The following is a 23800-nucleotide window of genomic DNA, read 5'->3' as shown; positions in this document are numbered from 1 at the left end:
AAGAACAAAACCTGTCAAAGGGCCGAGGAGCTCCTTGTGAGCCAACGGCCATCCACATCTAGTGCCCAACTATGTCTGTGGACATCCATCTGCAGTTGGGTTACTTTGTAGTAGGAGGTTGGTGGCAGAATTTGTACTCTAGCCACTGTAAAACCCTTCATTCCACAAAACATTCCAAATGCATAAAAAAGTCTGAAAACCCAGTCTGTGGGAGTACCTACTGTGCAGCTGCCCTTCGCAGGGCAGCTCACCTGATGACGGGATTGAGGTCAAGCCTTTGGGACCCCCGATCTTTGATGATAGGAGGGAAACCACGGGGTAACCTTCCCGGGTCGGATTGCAGTAGTGTGTGTCGGGGTGGTGCTTAGTTGTCGTCCACCAGATGGGAGTCTCCTTGGGTTAACGTGAGACGGTCCCTTCGGGTGGGTGCCTGGAATATCCTATCCCGAAGAGAGGATGAACACCTGTCTCTGTTATCATCTGAGCTGAAGTGTTTCAATATCGATATGGCAGCACTCTCTGAAGTTTGGAGAATGGATTGCAGCGAGATCATGGCGGGTGGTTACAGGTACTATTGGTCTGGTCGCTCCGATGGTTACCATGACCAATGAGTTGTTGTAGATGTATCCAATGAGCTGAATCCAATGATATATAATTGAGGTGACACTAGTTAACGAGCGTATCATGAGACTAAGGATTCATCACTCCTTGGGTGTCATTTCCCTGGTCTTTGTATATGCTCCAACTGAGGTGAGTGATCTCACGTGAAGGATGCATTTTATGCTATGCTCGAGTCTGTGGTTGATCACTGCCCCAGGCGAGATACTCTTCCAGTTTCAATGCATCGACTGGAACTGATAGGGATGGTTGTGGGACATGTGCTTGGCCCCATGGGTCTGGAACTGTGAACCAGAATAGTTCTAAGTTCCTTGACTTTGCAAGAAGTCATTGACTAAGAGTGGCTGGTTCATGGTTTCAGCACCCACAGACTCATTGCTGGACTTGGTATTCCAACACTGGTGGTGTGGCAAAGGAGATTGACCATGTGGTCATTGATGGTTGCTGGAGGATGATCCAGAACTGCAAGGTCTACTGGAGTGCTCAGTTCCTCAATACTGACCACAGACATGTTGTAGCTCAAATCCAGGAGAATGGTAGCATCCCAGCCTTGGCCGAATGTTGCCAAGCTGAATGATGAGAGGGTAACTGAGGAGTTTGCGAGCAGGCTGAGTGGAGATTTGGGGGTGTCTGGGTGCTTTGGGGGATCCTGAAGAGTTGTGGAGTGGTTCCTAAACCACCATCTTTGATGTTGCCGGTGGATGTCTTGGAACTCACCAAAGGGTTAAGAAGAATTTTGTCTCTCAAGGGACACTGGATACCATTGACCAGAGTCGCAGGGCCAGGCTAAAGGGCAGACCTGATATGAGCTGTTCAGGGAGCTGATGCGTAAAACTGTTAGTGTACTAAGGGTGGACAAGGAGGCCTATGTGTGAGGGATCTGTGAGGGGGTAGAGCATCACCTGTGGTCAAGTGATTCTTGTCCTGCTTCCAGGGGAATTCACACATTGCGTTCCTCCAAGCCCATCTCTCAGTGTTCTGCAGTTGGAGCAGAGGGTGGTGGACTCTTGACAGAGGAGTCCGAAGTGAAGGCCCGATGGGCCGGTTACTTTGAGCAGCTGTACCAGGCTGGTCTACAAGCTGTCGAGTTGGATGTCAGGGGTGTTACAATCCCTTTTGCTGACCCTCCAATCAACTGTAGTCCACCTTTGTTTGTGAAAACACAGGCTGCGGTGAGCCAGTTGAAATGGGGTGAGGCTCGTGGGATCTGTGGCATCCATGCTGAACTTCACTAGGCTGATGGAAATACTGTACTCATGTCATTGGATGCTGTTCTCTGCTCTGCCTGGAACACAGACATCATCCCAACTGATTGTAAAGGGAAGGGTGATTGCCAAAACTGCAAAAACTACCGAGGGGTGATGCTGCTCTCAGTGCTGGCCAAGTTCTTTGCTCAGTTAATTCTTGAGAGGGTTCGCCACCATCTGCTTGAGCACCAGCGTCCAGAGCAGTCAGGCTTTACACCAAAGAGGTCATCAATTGACCGTATCCTTGCTCTTCAGGTCTTCACCGAATGCAGAGGAGAGTTTCGGCAGGGGCTGCTTGCAGCCTCTGTTGATCTCTAAAAGCGTTCGATTCAGTGAATTGGAATGCCCTATGGAGGATTCTTGGTCTTCCTGGGGTGCCACCAAAACTGATCAATCTGGTGTCTGATCTATATACTTTCAAAAGCCTGGATGTGCACTGGAATGTTAACATCGATATAACTCGTATGGCACCCGGTAGGGTGCATACCTCCACCATGTAATGCCTGATCCACGAGAACATATCGGGCCCAATACATTTTTGAAATATCATGCTGTGGATCGTTTTTGGCCCTGTCCCTCAATGGTGAAGACGACGTTACTGAGAGTGTTGTGAGATGTGGTGATACCATCTCTGAGTTATTTCCAGTTGTTACTGGAGTTTGTCAGGGGTGTGTACTGGCCCCCACACTTTTCAGAACATGTACAGACTGGATTCTTGGGAGGATGTCGGACAGATCAAGCTGTTGTGCATCATTTGGGAATGTCAAGATCTCTGACGTTGATTTCGCAGATGATGCAGTCATCTTTGCGGAGACTCTAGATATGCTTTTGGGGCCCTCAAGGTGCTGAATGAGGAGTTGGAGCCGCTGGGATTATGGGTTTCCTGGGTCAAAACTAAGATCCAAGCTTTCAATGACATCTTGGATGCTGCTTTCCTGTCTGTACCTGTTTGTGGCAAAGATGTTGAGGTCACGGAGAGATTCACTTACCTTGGCAGTGATATTCATGTCTCTGTTGGTTGTGAGTCAGAGGTCAACAGACGTCTGGGTCGGGTCTAATGAGTGATGGATTCACTGGATCATGGGGTGTGGCATTGCCAGTAACTGCACGGGAGGCTGAAAGTCCGAGTCTTCAGGGCCTTGGTGCTTCCAGTCTTGCTCTATGGATGTGAGACTTGGACTCTGACCAGGGATCTGAGATGGAGACTTAATTCCTTTGTTACCAGGTCTCTTCGGAGAATCCTTGGCTATCGCTGGTCGGACTTTGTGCCCAAAGAGTGGTTGTTGAGAGAGACTCAAATGAGATTTGTTGCCTGCATAGTATATTTGCATGAGCTGCAGCAGTCTGGACATGTGGCTCATTTTCCTGATGTTGATCCTGCTCACCTGATTATTCCAGCATGGGAGCCTCGTGAGTGGAGGAGGCCAATGGGCTGACCACACGCCTCATGGTTGCAGCAGGTTGATCAGCATCTCAAGGAGATGGGGATGGGCCAGGCATCTGCCTGGGGGGTGGCGAGACAGAGGCTCTGGAGTACCGGAGGAAAGTGGATGCAGTGACGCGCTGCTCCGGCGCATGCTCCCATACCTGATCTGACCTGTAAGTATCGATAATATGATTGAGGAGAGTAAAAAAAAAAACTTCATTGTTAAGAAATCGTTGCTGCCTGTTCCAAGTCAAGGAATGGTTGAGCAGGTCAAAAAACATGGTGGCTTCAGACTCCAGCGAGGTAACCCAGGATACACCTTAAGGCCCCAGGGAGCGAGGTGGCCGAGGATACGCCTGATAAAGGATATGATTAAATAAGGCCGTTTATTATCTTCAAAAAGGGTGTTTTAAATAACCCAAACACTCAATTTTCACTCATACACTTCCTTAGTATGCATGCAAAGTTTCAGGCTGCTAGGTTTTATGGTTTTGGTGTTATACAGGAGAAACACACACACACACACACACACACACACACACACACACACACACACACACGCACACACACTGACATTTATTTGTATAGATTGAATTATGTACTTGAACACTGAAGAACACAAATTGCCTTCTTTGCACTTCCAAGAACCTCCAGTTTAGCAGTACTTGAACACGTTGAATGGGGTGGTGTGTAAGAGTGAAGTCTAAGACTGCTTCAATAGCACTAAACTTTTGAAATTCTCTTTTTAACAATCTTTTAAATCATTATTAGCGCCCGTTGGACTGAGTCCGAAATGGGGGCTTATGGATTTTGTCTCGATTTTTGTGTCTATACTGTATGTGTGTGCGTGTGTCCGCAACCATATCTCAGACGTATATGGACCAAATTTGTTTGTACATGGCACAAAGACAACAAATGATGATGTACATATGCACATCATTTTTTTTCGACATCAGTTCTAAGATGGCCGACTGGCGGCTATTTTAGTTGTAAAAAAGCAAAAAGCGGTGTCAAGCTTGTCCTCAACCATTTCCCGGACATGCATTCCCTGATATTGTTCAAACTTGGTGCACTTATAAGGAATGATGCTTTACATACATCATTTTTTTCAATATCATTTCCAAGATGGTCGATTGGCAGCCATTTTCGTTGTAAAAAAAAACCCGATGTTGAACACGTCCTCAACCATTTCTCAGACATGCATTAACCAGTGTTGTTCAAACTTGGCACACATATAATGAATGATGGCTGACATATGCATGTCAATTTTTTTTTATTTGAGATAAGATCCCTGATGGCCGACTGGCAGCCATTTTAGTTGTAAAAAAAACCTGATGTTGAAGATGTCCTCAGCCATTTCTCAGACACACATGTTCCAATGCTCCTTAAACTTGGCACACAGCTAATGAATGATGGCTTACATAAGCACATCCTTTTTTTTTCAAGATTAGATGCAACATGGCTGCTTGGCAGCCATTTTATTTGGATAAAAAACCTGATGTTGACCGTCCTCAACCATATCTCGGTCATGAATTTACCGATGTTATTCAAACATGACGCACCGATTAGGAATGACTGCTTACATGTGGATTTCCTTTTTTTTTTCTTGATCAGATCCAAGATGGCCGACTGGTGGCCATTTTGTTACTTAAATGTGTCCCCCAGCCATTTGTCAGACATGCATGGTCCGATTTTGTTCAATCATGGCACAAGCACAGTAGATAATGACATACACATGCTCCTCACTTTATTATGTGATCTCGACATAGATGGCTGACCAGTAGACTGCCGACCATTTTAGTTGTACATAAATATGGGCTGGTTCTTTAACTCCGGAGATCAAAATTACTAAAACCATGGGGTCCATGATATTTTATGTCTTTTTAACTTGTTTTATTTGAATTGAAGTATATTTTTGAACACTGCTCTGGGTATGATGTTCTATGAACTCTCTAGTTAGTAAGCGGAATCCACAACCGTCCTTGACAATATTGTCAACACAAAGTTTGGGATAATATTTTAATGCTCATTACCTTCTATGTTGTCCATTGTGCCACATTGCTGACACATCACGTATGATGGAGATTAGAAATAGTGCAAGCCTAATTTTCTTGAGCTTCAGCTGAGAAAAGCTTTCAAAGAAATTGAACGCAAGCTCGTGTTTCTTCCCACGAAATTGTTTCCCAGAAATTCTTGAAAAATTGCTTGAAATTGATTCAGGATTTCTGCATATTCCCTTATTTTTCGGTTCAGGCTCAGAAAATTTGGAGGCAAACCATCTCAAGTGGCAAGTGTAGATGTGCTTAGGCTTGTGCAGTGTGTTCTGTGCACCTCCTTTCCGAAACTAAGAAAAGACTCATCAAATGATTTTATAGCCTTCGAAATCATCTCACAACCACTTTAACGAAATAATAAATGTGTGCAATGGTAAAAGCTTAATGCAAAGTTACATAATGGCTTGTTGGAACCGATGATCAAACAAGCCATTACCTGGTGCAGGTATGGATTGTAAGTTGTTTCATGTTGGAAGAATCAATAGCCTCAACCTTGCATGGCCTTGGCCAAATTATTATTGCGAGTAATTGGTGTCCACAACCACCCTTGACGATGTTGTGGAACGTCAGGCGAGGCCCTCACTTATTTTTGTTCTGCCCTCACGTTTTCACCTTTATCCGCTTTTAAATTCGTTTTCTCCGCAACCGCTTGAGTGATTGACACAAAACTTTCAACATAGGAGCGCCTACCCACGGAGAATGTTTTTGGGGTTTTTTTTGTTTGTTTTTTTAACAAAGTTACATGATGATTGGATGGAAAATACGGCTGGTGTTCCACTGTTGTTATCTGAGAAACAGGGGTGTTCAATGAGTGTGCTTAAAGAAACAAACATACCGGTCTATCACATGTTGTTCATTCCAATTTGTCATACTATAGACAATGCTTTTTGACCTTTTCCCATTTGAAAGCAGTCATTGCATCGTACTCGGAAAAGAGATGCCCCGATAATCTTGCAATGTGGTCTTCGCCCTCGCACGCAATAGCGGGTCCTGGCCGTACTCGATGACAAGGTTTTCACTGACTACATTTCAGACTCTTATAAATACATGGAATATGTTACTTCATTATATTGTCAGATAGATGAAGCATTTACTTTGTTTTGCTGCTTTGGACCATTTGATATGTAATGTCACTTGAGGGGGAGGGGGTTAAGGAGAACTCCTTCTGAATTCCTCTTATTATGATAAAAAAAAATCCTTTATTTATTTTTGCTTTCCCCCAGGAGGAAATCCAATTGTAGGAGCCGTTACACACAGCGCAAAGGGAGTGAAAGCTCTTGTTTTCCTTGGTTTATGGAAGCCAGTGAGGAAATCAGGAGGTGCGGAGAAAGAACAGGGGAAGCAGTGACACACCTATAGACAAGAAATACTACATCTCCATGGAACTATTGTTCATGCCTTGCTGTGGGAAACTGGAGGCTTCAATTTCCGCACAATCATTATCACAATTGTCAATGAAGTGGTATGGCAATTTCAGACGAAGTTGTGATTCATATTGCGTGATTCACATTGCGAGGTGTGATTTAACCAATATTCATCACTAAATAATTTGGGTCCATGCACCTCATTCACCTCATCATATCATCACACATTCCTCATTCATTCCTAATCTCATGTGAATGAGAAGAGAAAGGATAAAGTCATCTATCCTAACCTCCTCCAATTCAAACGAAATATCCCAACGGCAAATTAAAATGTCATCTAAAATCCCTTCCAACTCTATTCATCCCCACCAATCTGCCTATTTGTCTCTGCCCTGTTAATTAGTGTTCCCATGGGTCCAGTGGGAGAACCCAGCCTTGGCCTCTATGCACAACACTAGTGCATTGGGACTTCCATGGGATTGCTCACAGAGATCCAGCAGCTACAACACCCACTTTGGCCATGCACTCCACACGGTCCGCCGAGCACACTCCATGGCCTGCTGCACACTCCACATGGGGTCTCTACATGACCCCCCCTTCCTCATGGTTTCGGTTCCCCCACCCTTTTGCCAATTCTCATGGGGGGTCCATGCTAATTTACCTCATGTCTTCCCCCTCTGTTTCTATAGGGCTTGCCGGGGATCCGTCTTACCTTACCTTTCAGCCCCATCCTTTCCTAAAAGGCTTTCTGGAACCACGAAATGTGCTCAAACGGTGTCGTTTCCCAGGTCTTCCACAAAGCCTGGAGTGAGCAAGTCAAACCAATCATAACTAAACTTCAAGGGCCTGTACACATGCATGCTCCACCATGCGGCACTTCTGCTTGCTCCTTAGCTCACCCTGAACCAGAGCCATATGCACTAATCTCTGAGGAAGCTGCACTGGTTCCAATCCTAACCAATCGTCACTCATGATGGCTTCCCTGTCTGCATTCCTCCCTCTTTCTCCTCATCCATTCTTTCTCCTCGGACAGAGTCCCAGCAAGAGCTTGCCTACTCTTCGTAAAGGACACAGTGCGATCTTTAACATTCACCAACCAAGATTAGCAGATGGGACTCCGTTTAATGTCCATCCGAGGAATGGAACACACACACACACACACACACACACACACACACACACACACACACACACACACACACACACACACACACACACACACTGATGTCTCGCCCTGCCTGCGAGACACCAGGATGACAGACAACACCAGGATGAAAGACAACACTAGGATTTATAGCTAGTCGAGATTCGAACCCAGGTTTTTGAGAAACACTCAAAAGGAAATATTAACTGAAACAAAAGAAAACATAACAAACCTTTGTATACACTGACAAAAGGCACTATATAAATACAATCGTTATTATCATTATCATCGATATGAATGTGACAGTGGAAAACCATTTAAATGTAGAAATTGACCATCCACTGGTTAGTAATTAGTTGCAAGCTTGTAATCAACTTAAAATGAGAAAGATCACAAAGAACGAGATAGACTAGGATTGATAGATCCAGACTGCAAGAACCCAAAAGGGAATTCCAAATCAGGTGAAACAACAGAAGGCAAGAGCTCGAAGAAAATACAGACGTTGACGAATGCAACCATCATATAATGATGGTTTTATAAAACATACAGTGCCTTCAGAAATTTCAAAGAAAGGAAAAGATACTAACAAGAACAAGTTATCAGCTATACCCAAAAACCTTAACCAAGAGAAGGAGGGAACTAAAACGAGGCGCAACAGTGAAAGAAAAGTTTGAGTACCGTACTGTGAACCGAATAAGACAAAAGAGGAAGATTAAAGAAAACACAATAAACTTAGTGAAGGAATTTGAAAATAAATAATGGAGAACAACATTAGCTTGAGAGCTTTACAAATCGAGTGCTAAGACAAGACATACTGAAATTTCTTCCCTAACAGAAAATAGATTGAAGCATTATCACAAACAGAATTTTTGTGCAATCATTAAATGTGTGGAAGAATTATTTTGAACAAATTGGACATGAAGCTTCAACATGAAAAAAGTTGAAAAAAATTTGAAGGAAGTTTTCGCACAGGCTGGTGGGCCAAGTGGCCTCCTCCCGCGTTGAAGTTCCTTGTATAACTTTACAGTGAGAAAAGACAATTTACTGTTGTTAGATTAACTGCTCTGTTCTTGCATATGGCATCTTGGCTGCTGGGTACCTTCCATTTCTTGGAAGCACAGCTGTGCCACTGATGCGGTACTCCTCTACCAATCCACTGGTACTCATTTCACCAACCTCAGAAGGATAACAGGCTGGTTCAACCCCACCTGGTGTTAATTCAGCAGTCAACAGGACTCAAAACTCAGGACTCTAAGATCCGAGGCCAGCCACCCTAACCACAAGGCCGACACCAGGCTTGTTGGATTAACTAATAACAATAAAGCCATCCCACCTGTTACTATTGATGAGACCCAGTTGCCATTAAAATGCATGAAAAGCAGTAAAACCTGACAAAATTGTTTTAAATGCAAGCAAAAGATGTCAATTAAGTGTTGGACAGTAAATTAGCAAACATATTTACAAAATACTTGGAAGATGGAAAAATTCTCAGAACTTGGAAGAACTTTAAGGTGGTACTGATCCGTAAAAATGACAGAAGATAGACCTAAAGAATTACCACCCAATCCATCTCTCTTCAATATTTATAAATTGTTCACAAAGATTATTATCAATAATAGATTCTGCATTTCATTGGACAACAACCAAGCATGGGAGCAAGTAAGTTTTAGAAGTAGATACTCAACAATGGATCGTCTCCATCCATTATCCGCTTCTGGAAAAAATAATAATAATATATAATCAAGAGAATATATACTTGAATAATTAATTTTTGATTGTGAAAGCTTTTGATGATTGATTATGAAAAAGCCTTTGACAGTGGGGAAGCAAATACCATAATACAAGTTCTACATTACCGAACATGTCGACTCCAGATACATTCATTGATTACGTGAAATATACAATAGTGGGTGGAACAGCAATCTTGAAACTACACCAATATAGTGGCAAGACGAAGAACAACAGAGGTGTCAGACATAGAGATATGATCCCCCTGAAATTGGTCTCTGCAGGCCTGAAAGGGGTGTTCCAAAATCTCCATTGACAAAAGAAAAGGAGTTGGTGTCAACAGAAAAAGACTAAACCACTTACAAATCACAAATCACGTTTTGTTTTTATTTCAAACAATGCTAAGGGAAATCATGATGGAATAACTCGATTTGGAAAGTCAAAAGATCAGATAAAATTAATATATTATGGGCAAAAATGATGTTCACCAGTAATTTTATTACCACATGAAAACTCGTACAACTGAATACTGATCACACTGAAGAATCGAAGAGATGTATGAGAGCATTTAGAAAATTAAAATGTGCAGCAGTTGGAAAATTGTCTTGCAAATCAAACTATCCTTGTGCATCTGAAAAGGAAAGTTTACCATCAGTGTGTTCTTCCAACGATCAGAGATGTAAACAAGTCATTATTTCAACTTATGTTTACTTGTGGAGTACAAGCTGTCAAGGAAATAAGACACAGGGCTTCATGTTTTGCAATATATGTTCTGAGAAGCTATTTAACTCAAGTTATTTGTCAACTTCATACAATGGAGTTTTTTTTTTTTGCTTTGTTCCCAACAAAAATTAATTTCTCTTCAATTTACTCCTCGTATCTAGTTAACGCGTCAACTTGAACATATAGTATGTACATGACACTAGTCAGTAACCTCAGCTTCTGTTTAAATGGTTTACACGTATAACCGAAGCATTCAATGTGGAACAGGAATGAAGATTTTAATAACTTACTTGTACTGTGTATTTATTTTATGCAAATTAAAATGAAAAGCATAATCAGGAAGGGCAAGGTGGGATGCTGTGGAAGCAGAAAGAGAGCTGCAACTGGAGAAAATGAAACGTATAAAACTTATTAACTTGAATTGGTGTCGTGATATAATTTACAATTATTGACGAAGTTTAAATATAATCTAAGTCAAATGACATTTAAATCATCACAAAATCATTTTATCACATCAGGATGTGCATGGGCTCAAGTTTCCCTGATGCGACACAAATGTCGATGATGTAGTCTTAACAAAGTTGTGCTTCCTACGTTGGTAAGACTGGTACTTGCCACTTGGACGTGGTGTGCTCTTTGCTGTCTGGAGAGTGAACAGTCCCTTTAACCTTAGTTGAGAACGGAGTGCGACCCGGTGGCTGTGAGCTCTGGTGCACTGCACACGTGCACAACACTGTTTATGTCTGTGTATGTCACCATTGACCAACCCGCGCATGCCGACGACTGAAAATAATTGACCATTTATTTTAAACCCTGTTATAATTTGATGTTTATTTAATGGTTCTTTTCAAAACATTGCGAACACGTCATTATCAACTCAAGTCGCATGCAAGTTGCAAGCAAGTCCCAAGTCCGAGTTTCAAGTCAATTTTGTAAAGTCCGAGTCAACTCACAAGTCGCAAAACATTGCAACTCGAGTCTAAGCATGACGACGCTCAGTCCCCAACTCTGCCAATGATTACATAAGGCAGTGAAACATCATGGTCTCTAACAAAGATGATTGAGCAAAAAAATAATGTCCATGCAAAGAGCCATGAAAAAATGTCTTGGCATTACCAAAAGGGCCAAGAAGATGAATGATGGATCAGACAGAAAACGAAATTCCTTCCCATTCTGGTAACAATGAAAAAACACAAATGGAACTGGGCTGGACATACAAAGAACGAACAACCGGCGGAAAGCAGAAATTACAAACGAGCCACCACAGAAGGCCCTGGAGTAGATCAAATATCAGATGAAGGCGATTAAACTGAAATTTTTACTGGAGAAGAATGGCATCAAATTACATTGAATGTCACAGAACGGACCATGTTGAGGAAGGCCTTCCTTTTGGCAGTGGATTCAGTCGATCTGTGGGGCTGATATGGTGGCATGGAGGTGTGCATGCTCATCTCTAAGCAGTCCAGCCTGGGTTTGATTCTCGACCCTGGAATAAACTGTCATCCTGGTGTTTCATAGCCAGGGTGATTCATTAATGTGTGTGACTTTTACTTTTACTTTCACTCGGAGAGTAGTTAATGCATGGAATGGTCTCCCTGGAAAGGTAGTGGCAGCAGAAAAAGCAGATAAGTTTAAATTAGAGTTAGATGGGTACCTGGAAGTTATGAAGATGGAGGGGTATGGGAATGTTGGCAGGACTTTTAGGTAGTTTGAGCATTGATGGGTGATTGTGTGCAAGTGTACAAAGTGCTGTTGGTGGGGGTCATGTCAAGGGGTGCTGTGCGGTTGATGTTGTATGTTTTAACTGAGCTCATGCCCCCTCCCCTGAGGGGAAGAAGAAATGAAAAAAATACAATAACTACAAAAAACTTAAAATAAAAAAAACAAAAACTTTTAAAAGTAGATTTAAATTAAATATTTTTTTGCATTTTCTTCCTTGGATCTTGTGTGGATAAATTAGTATGGTGTTCATGTAGGCATGATGGGCTGAATGGCCTCCACCTGTGTTAAATTTCCTTGCATCACTTTCTTGAGATATGTCTGGTGTTGGCTTAATGGTTCGGGTTGTGGGCTTGGGATCTGAGGGTTCTGAGTTCAAATCCTGCTCTGCTGCTGAATTAATACCAGGTGAGGTTGACTCAGCCTGTCATCCTTCAGAGGTCAGTAAAATGAGTATCATCTTTTCGAGTATCCTGTGTTACTCATTCGATGATTGAGCCATTCGAGTATCCTGTGTTACAGTAGAATCCTGTCCAGGATTGGCCCAATTGCCCAGGACACTGATTCGGCAGCATTGATGTCTGTACAGAGTATGGTCCTGATGGATTGAGGACTTTATTGAGGATAAAGTTTGGAATTTTATTCCAGTCCTTGCAGAGAAAGCTATGACATAAATAGAATTACACTGTATGCAACTTGTAAATTGATAAGCAAAATATACATTTTTTTAGTCCAGTATAGTACAATGCCAACATGAAATTGCTGTAATAAAATAAAATTCAATCGGATAATCCAATTTTAATAGTCTACAAATAGTTACCCAATTGCATTAAACCGATTATGTATATTCTTCTGTTATGCGTCTTGATCTTTCTCTCCTCTTTGATTCTGATTACCTGTCAGAACAGAAACACAATCATTTATATTCCCTGTTATATTTTTTAAATTGTGTTCATTTTTCACTTGAGATCAGCTAAAGACGTTTAAAATAGATAAAGCATGGATAAAAGTTTGTACTTCATTCATCGGTCATGATTTAGAATCTCAATTTGTGTCCACCCAAATGTTTTGCATCACTAAATCAAAAAACATATTTTAATGATGGCGTATTTATATCACATCAAATAATTTTGGTAATATGTATGATGAAAAAGATGCACTGGAATAATTTTTATTGTACGATATCAATATTATATAAATAAAGGCAAATCTCTCTTATTGGGTCCTATCTCATCTCTCATCGCTTCATGAAGAGTCACCAAACTTCTTCAGCATAATAACCTCCACCAGTGAAGGAGGTTATTTTTTCGCCCCTTTCTGTTTGTCTGTCTGTTTGTTTGTGTTCAAGATATCTCAAAATGTTGTGCACGGATACGGATGAAATTTTGTGGAGTTTCCGTGTGTGACAAGGACGAATTGATTAGATTTTGGTGAAGATCGGAATCCGGATCTGGATATGAGAATTATTTATTTTTTAAAGTGATTCTTCACCATTGAGAGATGAGGTCAAAAACGATATCGGACTGTATAGCATGATATTTCAAAAATGTATTGGGCCAGATATGTTCTCGTGGATCAGCCATTACGTGGCGGAGGTGTGCGCTCTACCGAGTGCCCTTCTAGTTAATTTATTTTGCTGAAATCTTCATGTTGTGTTTTCATCACGTGGATGGCTTCCATGAGCAAATGTGTGTTAGTTTCCGTTTTCCATTTGTCGAAGTTTCACATGTCATTATTATTCATTGCTTGATAAAACCTCGTGTGGAATTTGTAAAAGGACGGTCACTCAAGCAGACATTAACTATGTTATACAGCTCATATTTGAGAATTTTCAATTGCCTTTTGAAGTCTAAAAGTGATTCTGATGAAGATAGTGCAGATGCATTTTTAGCATAATGGGTTTGAGGGTGATAAAACAAATAAATTGATGATAATTAAAACTTGGTATTAAAATAAATATATTAAACTTGAAATAAAAATGTACTCAAATATAATATGATTCTATGTGCTTAAATATGTATCCATTTGGAATTAACATAGTCATATTTTCCTTTGTATGGAAAGATCACCTGACTATTAAAATTTGTGAACAGGTTGACCTTTGCCAGTAAATTGAATTCAGTAGGAAGAATTGCCTATCATTTAAAATCTATCTAAAGGAATTTTTTATAAAAGACACCAAGTTGGAATGTGGATTTAAGAAGGTGTCCAGATGTATTCACTAAGCTCAAGTCACTTCAAGATAATATATCTTCCCAGTCTGGGAGAAGCAGACTGACTTTTAACCTCCATACAATAGAAACTTATCTTTAATGTCCATTGGAGTTGGTGTTTGACGTCATTCTAGCATTCTGTACGTTTTTGGTGCCAGAAAAGAGCTGTCTCTTTCCGGCATGACATGAACATGTCTGGATTTGAAATATATGTTACAACCATTCAACCAGGTCAGGCTGAGGCTGTCTGAGGAGACCGAAGATAAGCTTCACCTGGAAGATGTCAAGACCAGACAAGCTGGTGCCAGTGCTTGAAAATGATAAAAATAAAAATAGAAACTGTATTACTGAACACTATATAAGAACTAAGATTCTCCATGTAGGTGAGAGATCTGGAACGAGTCTTGTATGTCCAGTATCTCCTATGCGCATATTAAAGCGTTTGTTTGTTGAATAAATGTTCTAATTGTACAGATGAGTTAGAAAATTATTTTACAAGAGGAAGAAAGACAGAGCAACAGATAATAATATCACCGAGTCATCCGAGGCCTCATGTCAACATCAGAGTAGATCCCTTCTTCAATACACAGTTGGGTTGCTGGAAACACGTGTGCTGTGTTAACTCCAGCTTTGTTTTCTGGCAAAAAAGGTATCGACACTTTACCTGTTGTTATTTCACAAAACGAAAAGAAGTAAATGTCATTTTTATAACAGTAAAAAAACTAGAACGGGCACTCATAGAGCGCATACCTTCGCCGCCACTACTTTTTTTGTTCTTGGTATGAGTGTGGGGAACTGGTTTCATATGAATGGTCTCATGACACAAACCACGGACTAAACAACAATCAACTCACGTCGTTTTGGCGAGTCTTCACTCGCAAGCTCGGTGAATACAACGTTTCAACAAGAGAAGGTAATCTCGTTTGATGCTGGTTTCATGCAAATCCAATAAGAATTGACTGAGCTATGCCGAAAACCACATATTTTTCAAGGGCGTGACCCCCCCACCCCGACATTTTACCCCAACCGGTGACATGTGTTATGACGTCATTGTGTCACAAGATTGGGCATTAAATTCTGAACATTTTGGTGCTGGGTTCATGTAAAGCGGACAAGAATTGACCGCGTTATTACAAAAACCGCATATTTTTCAAGGTCGTGACCCCCCTGACCTTTGACCCCTAACCGGTAACAAGAGTATGGGCGTCATTGTGTCATATTGCATATCACAAGATGAGGCGCTGAATTCTGAACATTTTGGCGTTAGTTGCATGCAAATTGAATAAAAATTGACCGTGTTATCGCAAAAAGACGATTTTGACCTTTTCGTGACCTTGACCTTTGGCCCGAACGATCCCAAAATCTAATCGAATGCTTCCTGGCTAATAACCAATCATCCCACCAAATTTCATGCATTTCGGTTTAATACTTTTTGAGTTATACGAATCACAAGATTACAAACAAATAAATAAATAAATAAATAAATACACGCCGATCAAAACATAACCTTTCGCAGAATGCGAAGGTAAAAAAATGCAGAATATGTAAATTATGCTACAACAATAAAATAAAAATTTTAAACATTTGATAATAATCAAACATGGGGGATGATTAAATGGATTGCGTAAACCTGTTAATGTGTTACTTTGTCATTATACTTGTACCATATTGAAATCATAAGTATGACTCACTTTGTACATGTGACATGTACATTAAATCTGATGTCGTATTAATTCATGTCAAGTCAAAGTGCTCAAACGTACATTATTATGATGATGGAGTCTGTTACAGCCATTAATTTACAAATTGTCATATGTGAGAATGCATTTGCAGTTGGAGAGCCTTACTATGGTAAGGATCAATCTTCCATTTCCTGATGATTAAGAAAAGGCCCCTGAAGAGAGAAATTAGGGCTATAACACCTGCCAGGCTTAAAAGGAATCCTGTGAGAACCATTAATGGTGAGACTAGCTTGAACGTTGATGCTGTAAGCACACAAGAAAGAGGGAGAATGGGTGTGTGGGAGAGAGAGTGAGATGTATCATCACTTTCTATTTCATAACTTTTTTATTTCAATTCTTGCAAAGTACAACATTAGTTCTAAGGGAGTCAAGAAAGTATGTTTGGAGTCCACAAATGTCTAGGCCACCTGAATTCGTGACAGAGTACCCACCGAATGAACAACCTGTTTTTGCTGATTCTAAGATTATGACAAATACAAGAAGGAAGCTTTTACAATATCGAATGCAATATAAAATCTGAACATGTATATTTTAAAAAGCAAATGAAACCATTATAGTGCAGGTCAAAGACGCAAGCATTGGGAGAATCATTTTTGCAACAAAACATAACAGTTGATATCATTTTGACATACAGTGGCCTGCAAAAGTATTCACCCACTACCAATAAGGCCACATTTAGATGAATTATGATTGATACAGAAAATGTTTTTCAAATGAACTTTTTCATTCACAACTGAAGAGCTCAAACAAAACACTGTTGTAGTTAACAGAGGTTACATGTCAGAAATAACTGCAAATATATTTTTATTTTTATATACAATGTCAAAGCTTATGTAAGAGCTAACACACAGAATGTATAACAAGGGGAACATGAGACAAGAGGGACGAGAGAGGGAAGCACAAAACAGTGGGGAATAGACACATGAGGAGATCTGTGGAAGGAAGGGGATGGGCGAGGTACATGGGGTAAACAAGATGGACACCGCAGGAACGTTCAGGAAGGAAAGCAGGGAATTTGAAGGAGGTGGGTTTGGGGTAGATTAACGTGGGTAGAAAAGATCAAGGATTTGGATGGGGGAAGATAAGAGGTGGTGGTGAACAGCTGTTTTGAAAACCTGGAGAGAAGAGTGGGATTGAAGATGTTGACTTAGCAGTTAGGGTGGTGGTTTGGGAACCGAGGGTCCTGAGTTCAAGCCCCATTGGCTGCTGAATTAACACCAGGGGGTTGACTCAGCCTGTCATCCTTCTGAGGTCAGTGAAATGTGTAGCAGCCAAAAGGCTGCACCCAAAGGGAAGGGGTATTTACAGATTTATTTAATCTGGTATTGGTGTGGTGCAGGCATGATGGCCAAAATGGCCTCCTCCTGCACATCATTTCCTTGTAATCCTTGTAATCCTTGAAGAGTGTGTGGGAGTTTGTTCCAAAGGCAGGAAAAGAGAGGAATTAAAGAATGAAGGTGAGCAGTAACTCTTGATTTGGTAGTTCAACCAGAAGGGGGTTACTGTCTGACCTTGAGCACCCTGCGGAAATATGGGAGGGACAGATAGCAGACAGAGCAGGTGGGGCGAGGCCAGAGAGGAGATGGTAGAAGACAAAAAGACCACTGACCTGCCTGCGGTGAGAGAGTGAAAGACCCAACTCAGCCTCATCACGGGAGATACCAATAATCTTAAATGCCTTGGTTTACACACAGAGCGTGGAGCCGAGAAAGATGAGAGATGGGCGCACCGGCCCAGAGGGGCGAGCAGTACTCCATCAGGCTGTGGACGAAAGCTTTGTACATGGTCAGGAGCTTAGTTGTGCCAAGGAAGGACTTTGCACGATGGAGGATGCCCAATCGATGACTGGCTTTGCAGGTCAGCTTGGAGATGTGGCTGTCCCAGGAAAGATCATGGCAGATAGTGAGACCCAGAAGCTTGAAAGAAAGGACTTCTTCCAGAGGATTGTTGAGAAAGTGGATGGGGGGGGGGTTTCTAAACGGTCCTTTCAAAGAGACATAGTGAGAGTGTGAGATTTGTCCGGATTGAAAGACATGTTCCACGTGTTGGACCAGTTTGTGATTTTATCCAGATCAGCAGTGCGTGAACAAGCTGCTGCTTACCGACCTGAGGGATGACAGATGGTACGGCAGAGGGTGGAGTCATCAGCAAAGAGATAAAGAGGAATTTCCAGAGTTGGAGAGATCATTGATGAAAATGAGAAAAAGAACAGGACCCAGAACACTGCCTTGAGGAACTCCAGCCTGGACAGGAAGAGGGGATGAGAGAATTCAATGAAGGGCCACACATTGACTGCGACTGGAAAGTCTGCGAGCCAAGAATGGAGATTGCCTTGGATACCATAGGAAGAGATTGTTGAGCAGGGTGGGGTGCCAGACCATATGAAAAGCACTTGATATGTCTGGGGATATGGCTCTGATCTCCTGTCTGGCATTGAGGACCTACATCCATTGTTGGCAAAGCAGAAGCAGCAAGTCCAGGGTAGCGTGACCTGATCTGAATCCAAATTGATGATCAGAAATCAGGTCATTGGAGAAGAGGAAGGATTTAATGTCAGAAGTGATGATGGATTCCATAACCTTGATGATGATTGGAAGAAGGCTGATTAGTCTGTCATTGCAATGATCCGTTTTTGCACCTTTTTATGCAGGGCGGTCATGTTTGCTGATTTCCAAGCAGGTGGCAGATGACCTTGAGCAAATGAGAGGGTGATTAGAACAGAGAGAGTGTGAGCAAGAACAACAGGAGCAGGTTTTTACGACATGTGGGCTGATGCCGTCTGGACCGGTTGCAACATCAGAGTCGAGGTTTGACAGCAAGCTCTCCACATTGTCAGGAGAAAAGGACACAGAGTCCAGGGACAGCTGGGTGCAACTGGGTAAGGTGGAGACAGAAAGCGAAGGGTTTCAGACACAAGATTTAGAGGCAAACACAGAGTTTAGGCATTCAGCCTTTTCACGTGCAGTGTCAGCTGTGCGGCCATTTGGGTAAGGAAGGAGATGGAGGGGGAACATTCACCAGAAACAGACTAAACTAGATGCCACCACGATTTGGAGGAGGGAGACAGGTTTGAGAGTTCAGTCTTGAGATTTGAAAGATGTTGTTTCCTGGCTCTCCTCAGGGTTGACACACTCTTGTTCCAAGCTTTGTGGAAGGAACTGAATTCAGTTGCATTTGCCTTCCATGAGGCAGAGGAACGTTGTTTCAGGACAACGACCTCACCACCACAAGCTTCAGTGTACCAATGGTAGGAGGAAGGGTAGGACAACTGAAGACAAGACAGGATGAATCTGTGTATGAGAGAGAGCAAATTTGTTTGAAAGAATTCCCAGGATGAGTTGATGTCGAAGAAAGTAGAGATGGGAGACCAGTCTAGAAGTTTTATGGTTGCTTCAAGACCTTGCCCGTCGGCCTGAGTGAAATGCCAGACTCAACGTTGCTGAAGTGGTTCTCTAATCACAGCCAGAGAGATGTCCACTTTGACAAGCATATGGTCACATGAACTGATTGGAGAAGAGGAAGAACAGCAGACGTTTTCTGGGAAATTGGTAAAAGTCTGATCCAGAAGAGATGGAGTACCATTGGTTGAGATCCGGATTGGGAAGTTGACAGATTGAGTCAGTCCCAATGAGTCGCAGAAGTCTTTTGCTGAAATGTCATGACAGGTGAGGGAGGTGTAAACGGGGTCATCACTGTTTGATGGACGGTACAAAACACATGAGGTGGGAGTGGAGGGGAAGCCGTAGCCAGAGGTATTCCTGGGGGTGTGGGGGAGAGAGGGCAGAGTATGGAGAGTAAGGAATAGAGTTTTTGATGAAGAGAACAACTCCTCCACCAGGACGAGGGTCAGGTCTGTCTTAGCAGAGGAGGGAGTAACCCGGGGGCGATACTATGGAGTTGGAGAAGGCTTGAAGGAGGAAAGTTTCTGTGAAGCAGATTATGTCTGGTTTGTCAGTGGCAACCTGTATGTAATGGATCTCTCAGGTTTGAGCGAAGACCCCGGATGTTTGAGGTCCACACTGTTAAGGAAGATGGAGGGGAGGAAGCTTAGGGTGCAGGGGAGGGGAGGGGGAGGGTAGGACGAGAGAGGAGGTGCGAGGTAGGAAGAGATGTTGACAGTGTGTGGGGTATTACAGAAGAGCTCGGAGAGAGGGCCGGATGAGAAGAAGAACAGGCTCAGTGGTGATGGGATGAGGCATAGTGGGGAGTAGTAAGAGAGGGGCAGAAGGAAGTTGAAGATTGGAGGAGGTGGAGGGATGAGATGGAAGAGAGAGGGCAGGGGAAGGAGGCAGCTTTGTAGATGTGAGGGGGGGCAACTTTGAGAAGGGGAAGTGAGGGGAGATTGAGGGAGAACGGTGAGAGGGGAGTTTTTGAGAAAGGTGAGAGGGAAGCTTGGAGGGGGAAGAGTGTGAAGGTTGCTTTGAGAGGAAGTGGAGATGATGAGAGCAGGCATGGCAAAGGGGAAGGAGATCAATGGGAGAAGTGGGGAGAGAGGAAGGATGAGACTTGGTAGAGGTATGGTGAATAAGTGAGCAGGCAGGGGAAGGTACAATATTTGAAGGGTTGGGAATCGGGGGAGGTGTGAGAGAAAAGAAAGAGCATGTTGGAAATGTGTGTACTGATTGAGAAAGAGATATCTGTTCGGTTAGAATTGAGCCCACAGATGTTAGAACACAATACAGTTTGGGACATCAGAGGAGGATCTGATACTAAAGCAGAAGACAGTGAAGAGACACTAAGAGTGGAGGTAGGAGGAGGAGCAAGATGGAAGGGGTAAGGAGAGGGTATAACAGGTGAGGGGTAAGGAGGAGGGGTGAATTGGCACTGAAGTTGGAAAAAAAAGGACGATTAATGGGAACACGAACATGCAGTACAAACTGGGATTAAAATTTTTTTTTAAATCAGACGTGCGATTAAAGACATGACATGAGGGATGCAATAAAGAAGAATTTCGAGAATGGAGAAAAGAAACGTTGTAACAGTTGGACGTTTTAGGCACGGGATGAAGGAAAGATCGGATTGAAAACAGCTTTTTTCAAGAATAAGAAGTGTCGTGAATTATGATGTACTACTGAGAACCACACGTGTGAAAGAGGAATTTTGAAACATTTTAAGAGAATGCTTTTTATTTTGATAAAGATTAGGTGTGATAGGTAAAGGAAAGGTTGAGGAAGAAACCGTGAAGGTGTGCGGTAAAACTTTATCGGCTAAAATAGAAGGAAGATGGTAGGTTGGCGAAAGTTACAGGAAGAGGAAGAGGGGGTAGAAAGAAATCATGTGGTTACGCGAGGTGTCAGGTGAGAAATAAAAATAATTTTTTTTTTTTTTTTCAAAGATTACGTAAGATTAGGGAAAGGAAAGGTTGAAGAAAAATTTGTGAAGGTGTATGGTGAATGTGGGTCAACAAAAGTAGAAGGAAGATGGTAGATCGGCAGAAGGAGGAAGATGAGTCGGTGCAGGAAGTCACGTGGTCATGTGGGGAAGAGGTGAGGAGGAAAAGATTTTTTGGTTGTGAAATAGAGGGTATAGTTGGGAGGGAGTGAAGGAGGCTGGAGGGAAAAATGGCAAAAAATATATAATTTTAACATCTACAAATAAATAACATCTACAAATCAAAATTCACTGGTTGCTGAAGTATTCAGCACCTGAGGTCAATCAGTACTTGGTGGAAACACCTTTTGCAGCAATGACTGCGATTAGCCGTTTAGGGTAGGTCTCTACCAGCTCTGCACAGCGACATGGTGAAATATTTACACATTCTTCATCTGAAAATTGCTTTAGTTCTACAAAAGTTTGATGTGGATCATCGATGGACTGCAATCTTCAAGTCTCACCATAAATGTTCAATTGGGTTCAAGTCAGGAGTTCAACTGGGCCACTCAAGAACATTTATTATCTTCTTATTCAGCTACTCCAGTGTTGCTTCAGCTTTGTGCTTCGGATCATCGTCCTGCAGAAATGTGAATATCCGACCCAGTTTCAGATTCATGGCTGACTCGAGCAGTTTTTCATTAAAGATTCTCTTGTACATTGTACCGTCCATCGTCCCTTCTATCCTGACAAGCTTGCCAATCCCTGTTGATGAAAAACAGCCCCAAAACATGATGCTCTCATCACCATGCTTGACAGTAGGGATGGTGTTGACTGCGTGATGTGCAGTGTTAGGCTTGTGCCAGATGTAATGCTTTCAATTTAGACCAAAAAGTTCAATTTTTTTCTTGTCTGACCACAACATGTTTCTCCACATGCCTGCAGTATCATTAAGATGCTTTTTTCACAAACTCCATATGAACTTTTAGATGTGTCTTTTTTCAGTTATGCCTTCTTTCTTGTTACTTGTCCATAGAGTCCAGCTTTGTGAAGGGAACAGGATATTGTTTATTAATGAACACTGACCCCCATCTTGGACATAGAGCCTTGCAGATATTTAAAAGTCATTGTTAGATTTACAGTGACATCCTGAACCAATTTCCTGCTTACCCAGCTATTGAGTTTGGATGGGCAACCTAATCTGGGTGGAGTCTGGGTGGTACAAAGTGTCTTCCACTTCTTGATTATTGATTTTTACCGTACTCAAAGGGATAATGAGTGACTTTTAAATCTCCTTATAACCCTCTCCTGAACGGTGCTTCTCCACTACTTCTTGTCTGACTTCCTTGGAAAGCTCCTTGGTCTTCATGTTTGCCTTGTTGGTTGACCAAGTGAGTTGCACCTTAAAACTCTTTGGATAAGTGGGGGAGGTTAATGTTAAAGTTAAACCACTGAATACATACAGGTGAAACCTATTACACTTATTTTTTAAACATTCAAACAAATAATTTGCTCCTGCAGTCATTTCGGGTAAATTAGGCAAATGGGTTGAATACTTATGCAACTGAGAATCATCTGATTTTCTCTGTTGATCTAACTTATTCACATTTTATCTGCGTTTTTTTAAAGCTTTGTCACTTTGGAATAGTTTATGAAGACTTTATATCTTAAGTTTGATTTGAAAGCATCATTAAATAAGCTCAGGTGGCATCAAAATGTGAAAACTTTGGAGGGGGGGTGAAAACCTTTTTAGGCCACTGGAAGTGTGGTAACAGGAAAGTGCCAAAAAATACCTTTCTCTTCTATGTTGCTATTGGAAATTGTCGTTGTCTCTTTTATAAATTCATCTGTAAGACAATAAATATATCAATTGTAGTCATTATTGTGCCCACTCCTGCAGAAAGACATCAGTTTGAGTTTTGACAAAGTATAACAAACCTCATTTCAACATAAATATACATTGGCTACAAGAACAATCAGGTCAGGTGTGGGAACATGCGCCAGGGCAGTGTGTCGCTGTGTCCACTTTTTGCTGGTAACAGCTGAAAACTATTACACTTATTTTTTTAACCTTCCAAACAATTAATTTGCTCCTCAAGTCATTTCGGGTGAATGAGGCAATGGGGTTGAATACTTTTGCAACTAAGGATCATCTGATTTTCTCTGTTAATCTAACTTATTCATATTTTATCTACATTTTTTTATAGCTTTGTCACTTTTGAATAGTTTATGAAGACTCGATATATTAAGTTTGATTTGAAAGCATCATGGAATAACCTCACATTGCATAAAAATGTGAAAACTTTGAAGGGGGATGAAAACCTTTTCAGGCCACTGTAAGTGTGGTAAAAGGAAAGTGCCAAAAAATACCTTTCTCTTCGATGTTGCTATTGGAAATTGAAGTTGTCTCTTTGATAAATTCATCTGTAAGACAATAAATATATTAATTGTCATCATTATTGTGTGCCATCCCCCAGGGTCCTCCGTCTGGCCATCCCCCAGGCAGATGCCT

General features: G+C 41.8%; 1 protein-coding gene across 6 annotated transcripts in view; it reads right to left on the bottom strand.

Moving 5' to 3' along the window:
* Nucleotides 1–10059: 10059 nt before the first annotated feature.
* LOC147025214 (uncharacterized) overlaps nucleotides 10060–23800 on the bottom strand; it is a 41712-nt gene continuing 27971 nt past the window's right edge. The window contains exons 3-7 of one of the 6 annotated variants that reach the window (XM_085885944.1): nucleotides 23659–23712; nucleotides 23082–23135; nucleotides 16084–16221; nucleotides 14771–14900; nucleotides 10060–12919 (exon numbers count right to left, since the gene is read on the bottom strand). In XM_085885944.1, the coding sequence (XP_085742070.1) occupies nucleotides 12916–12919; nucleotides 14771–14900; nucleotides 16084–16221; nucleotides 23082–23135; nucleotides 23659–23712 (380 nt within the window). In that variant the 3' untranslated portion in view covers nucleotides 10060–12915. Of the gene's footprint in view, nucleotides 12920–14766; nucleotides 14901–16083; nucleotides 16222–23081; nucleotides 23136–23658; nucleotides 23713–23800 lie in introns of those variants that run through there. The other 5 variants (XM_085885945.1, XM_085885947.1, XM_085885949.1 and 2 more) reach the window with 5 other exon arrangements.

The sequence above is a fragment of the Eptatretus burgeri genome, chromosome 6, assembly GCF_056783735.1.
Source record: "Eptatretus burgeri isolate ZD-2024b chromosome 6, Ebu_testis_v1, whole genome shotgun sequence".
Lineage (NCBI taxonomy): Eukaryota > Metazoa > Chordata > Myxini > Myxiniformes > Myxinidae > Eptatretus > Eptatretus burgeri.
Note: the sequence above shows the minus strand (reverse complement) of the source record. Positions and strands in the feature narration are given on the sequence as shown.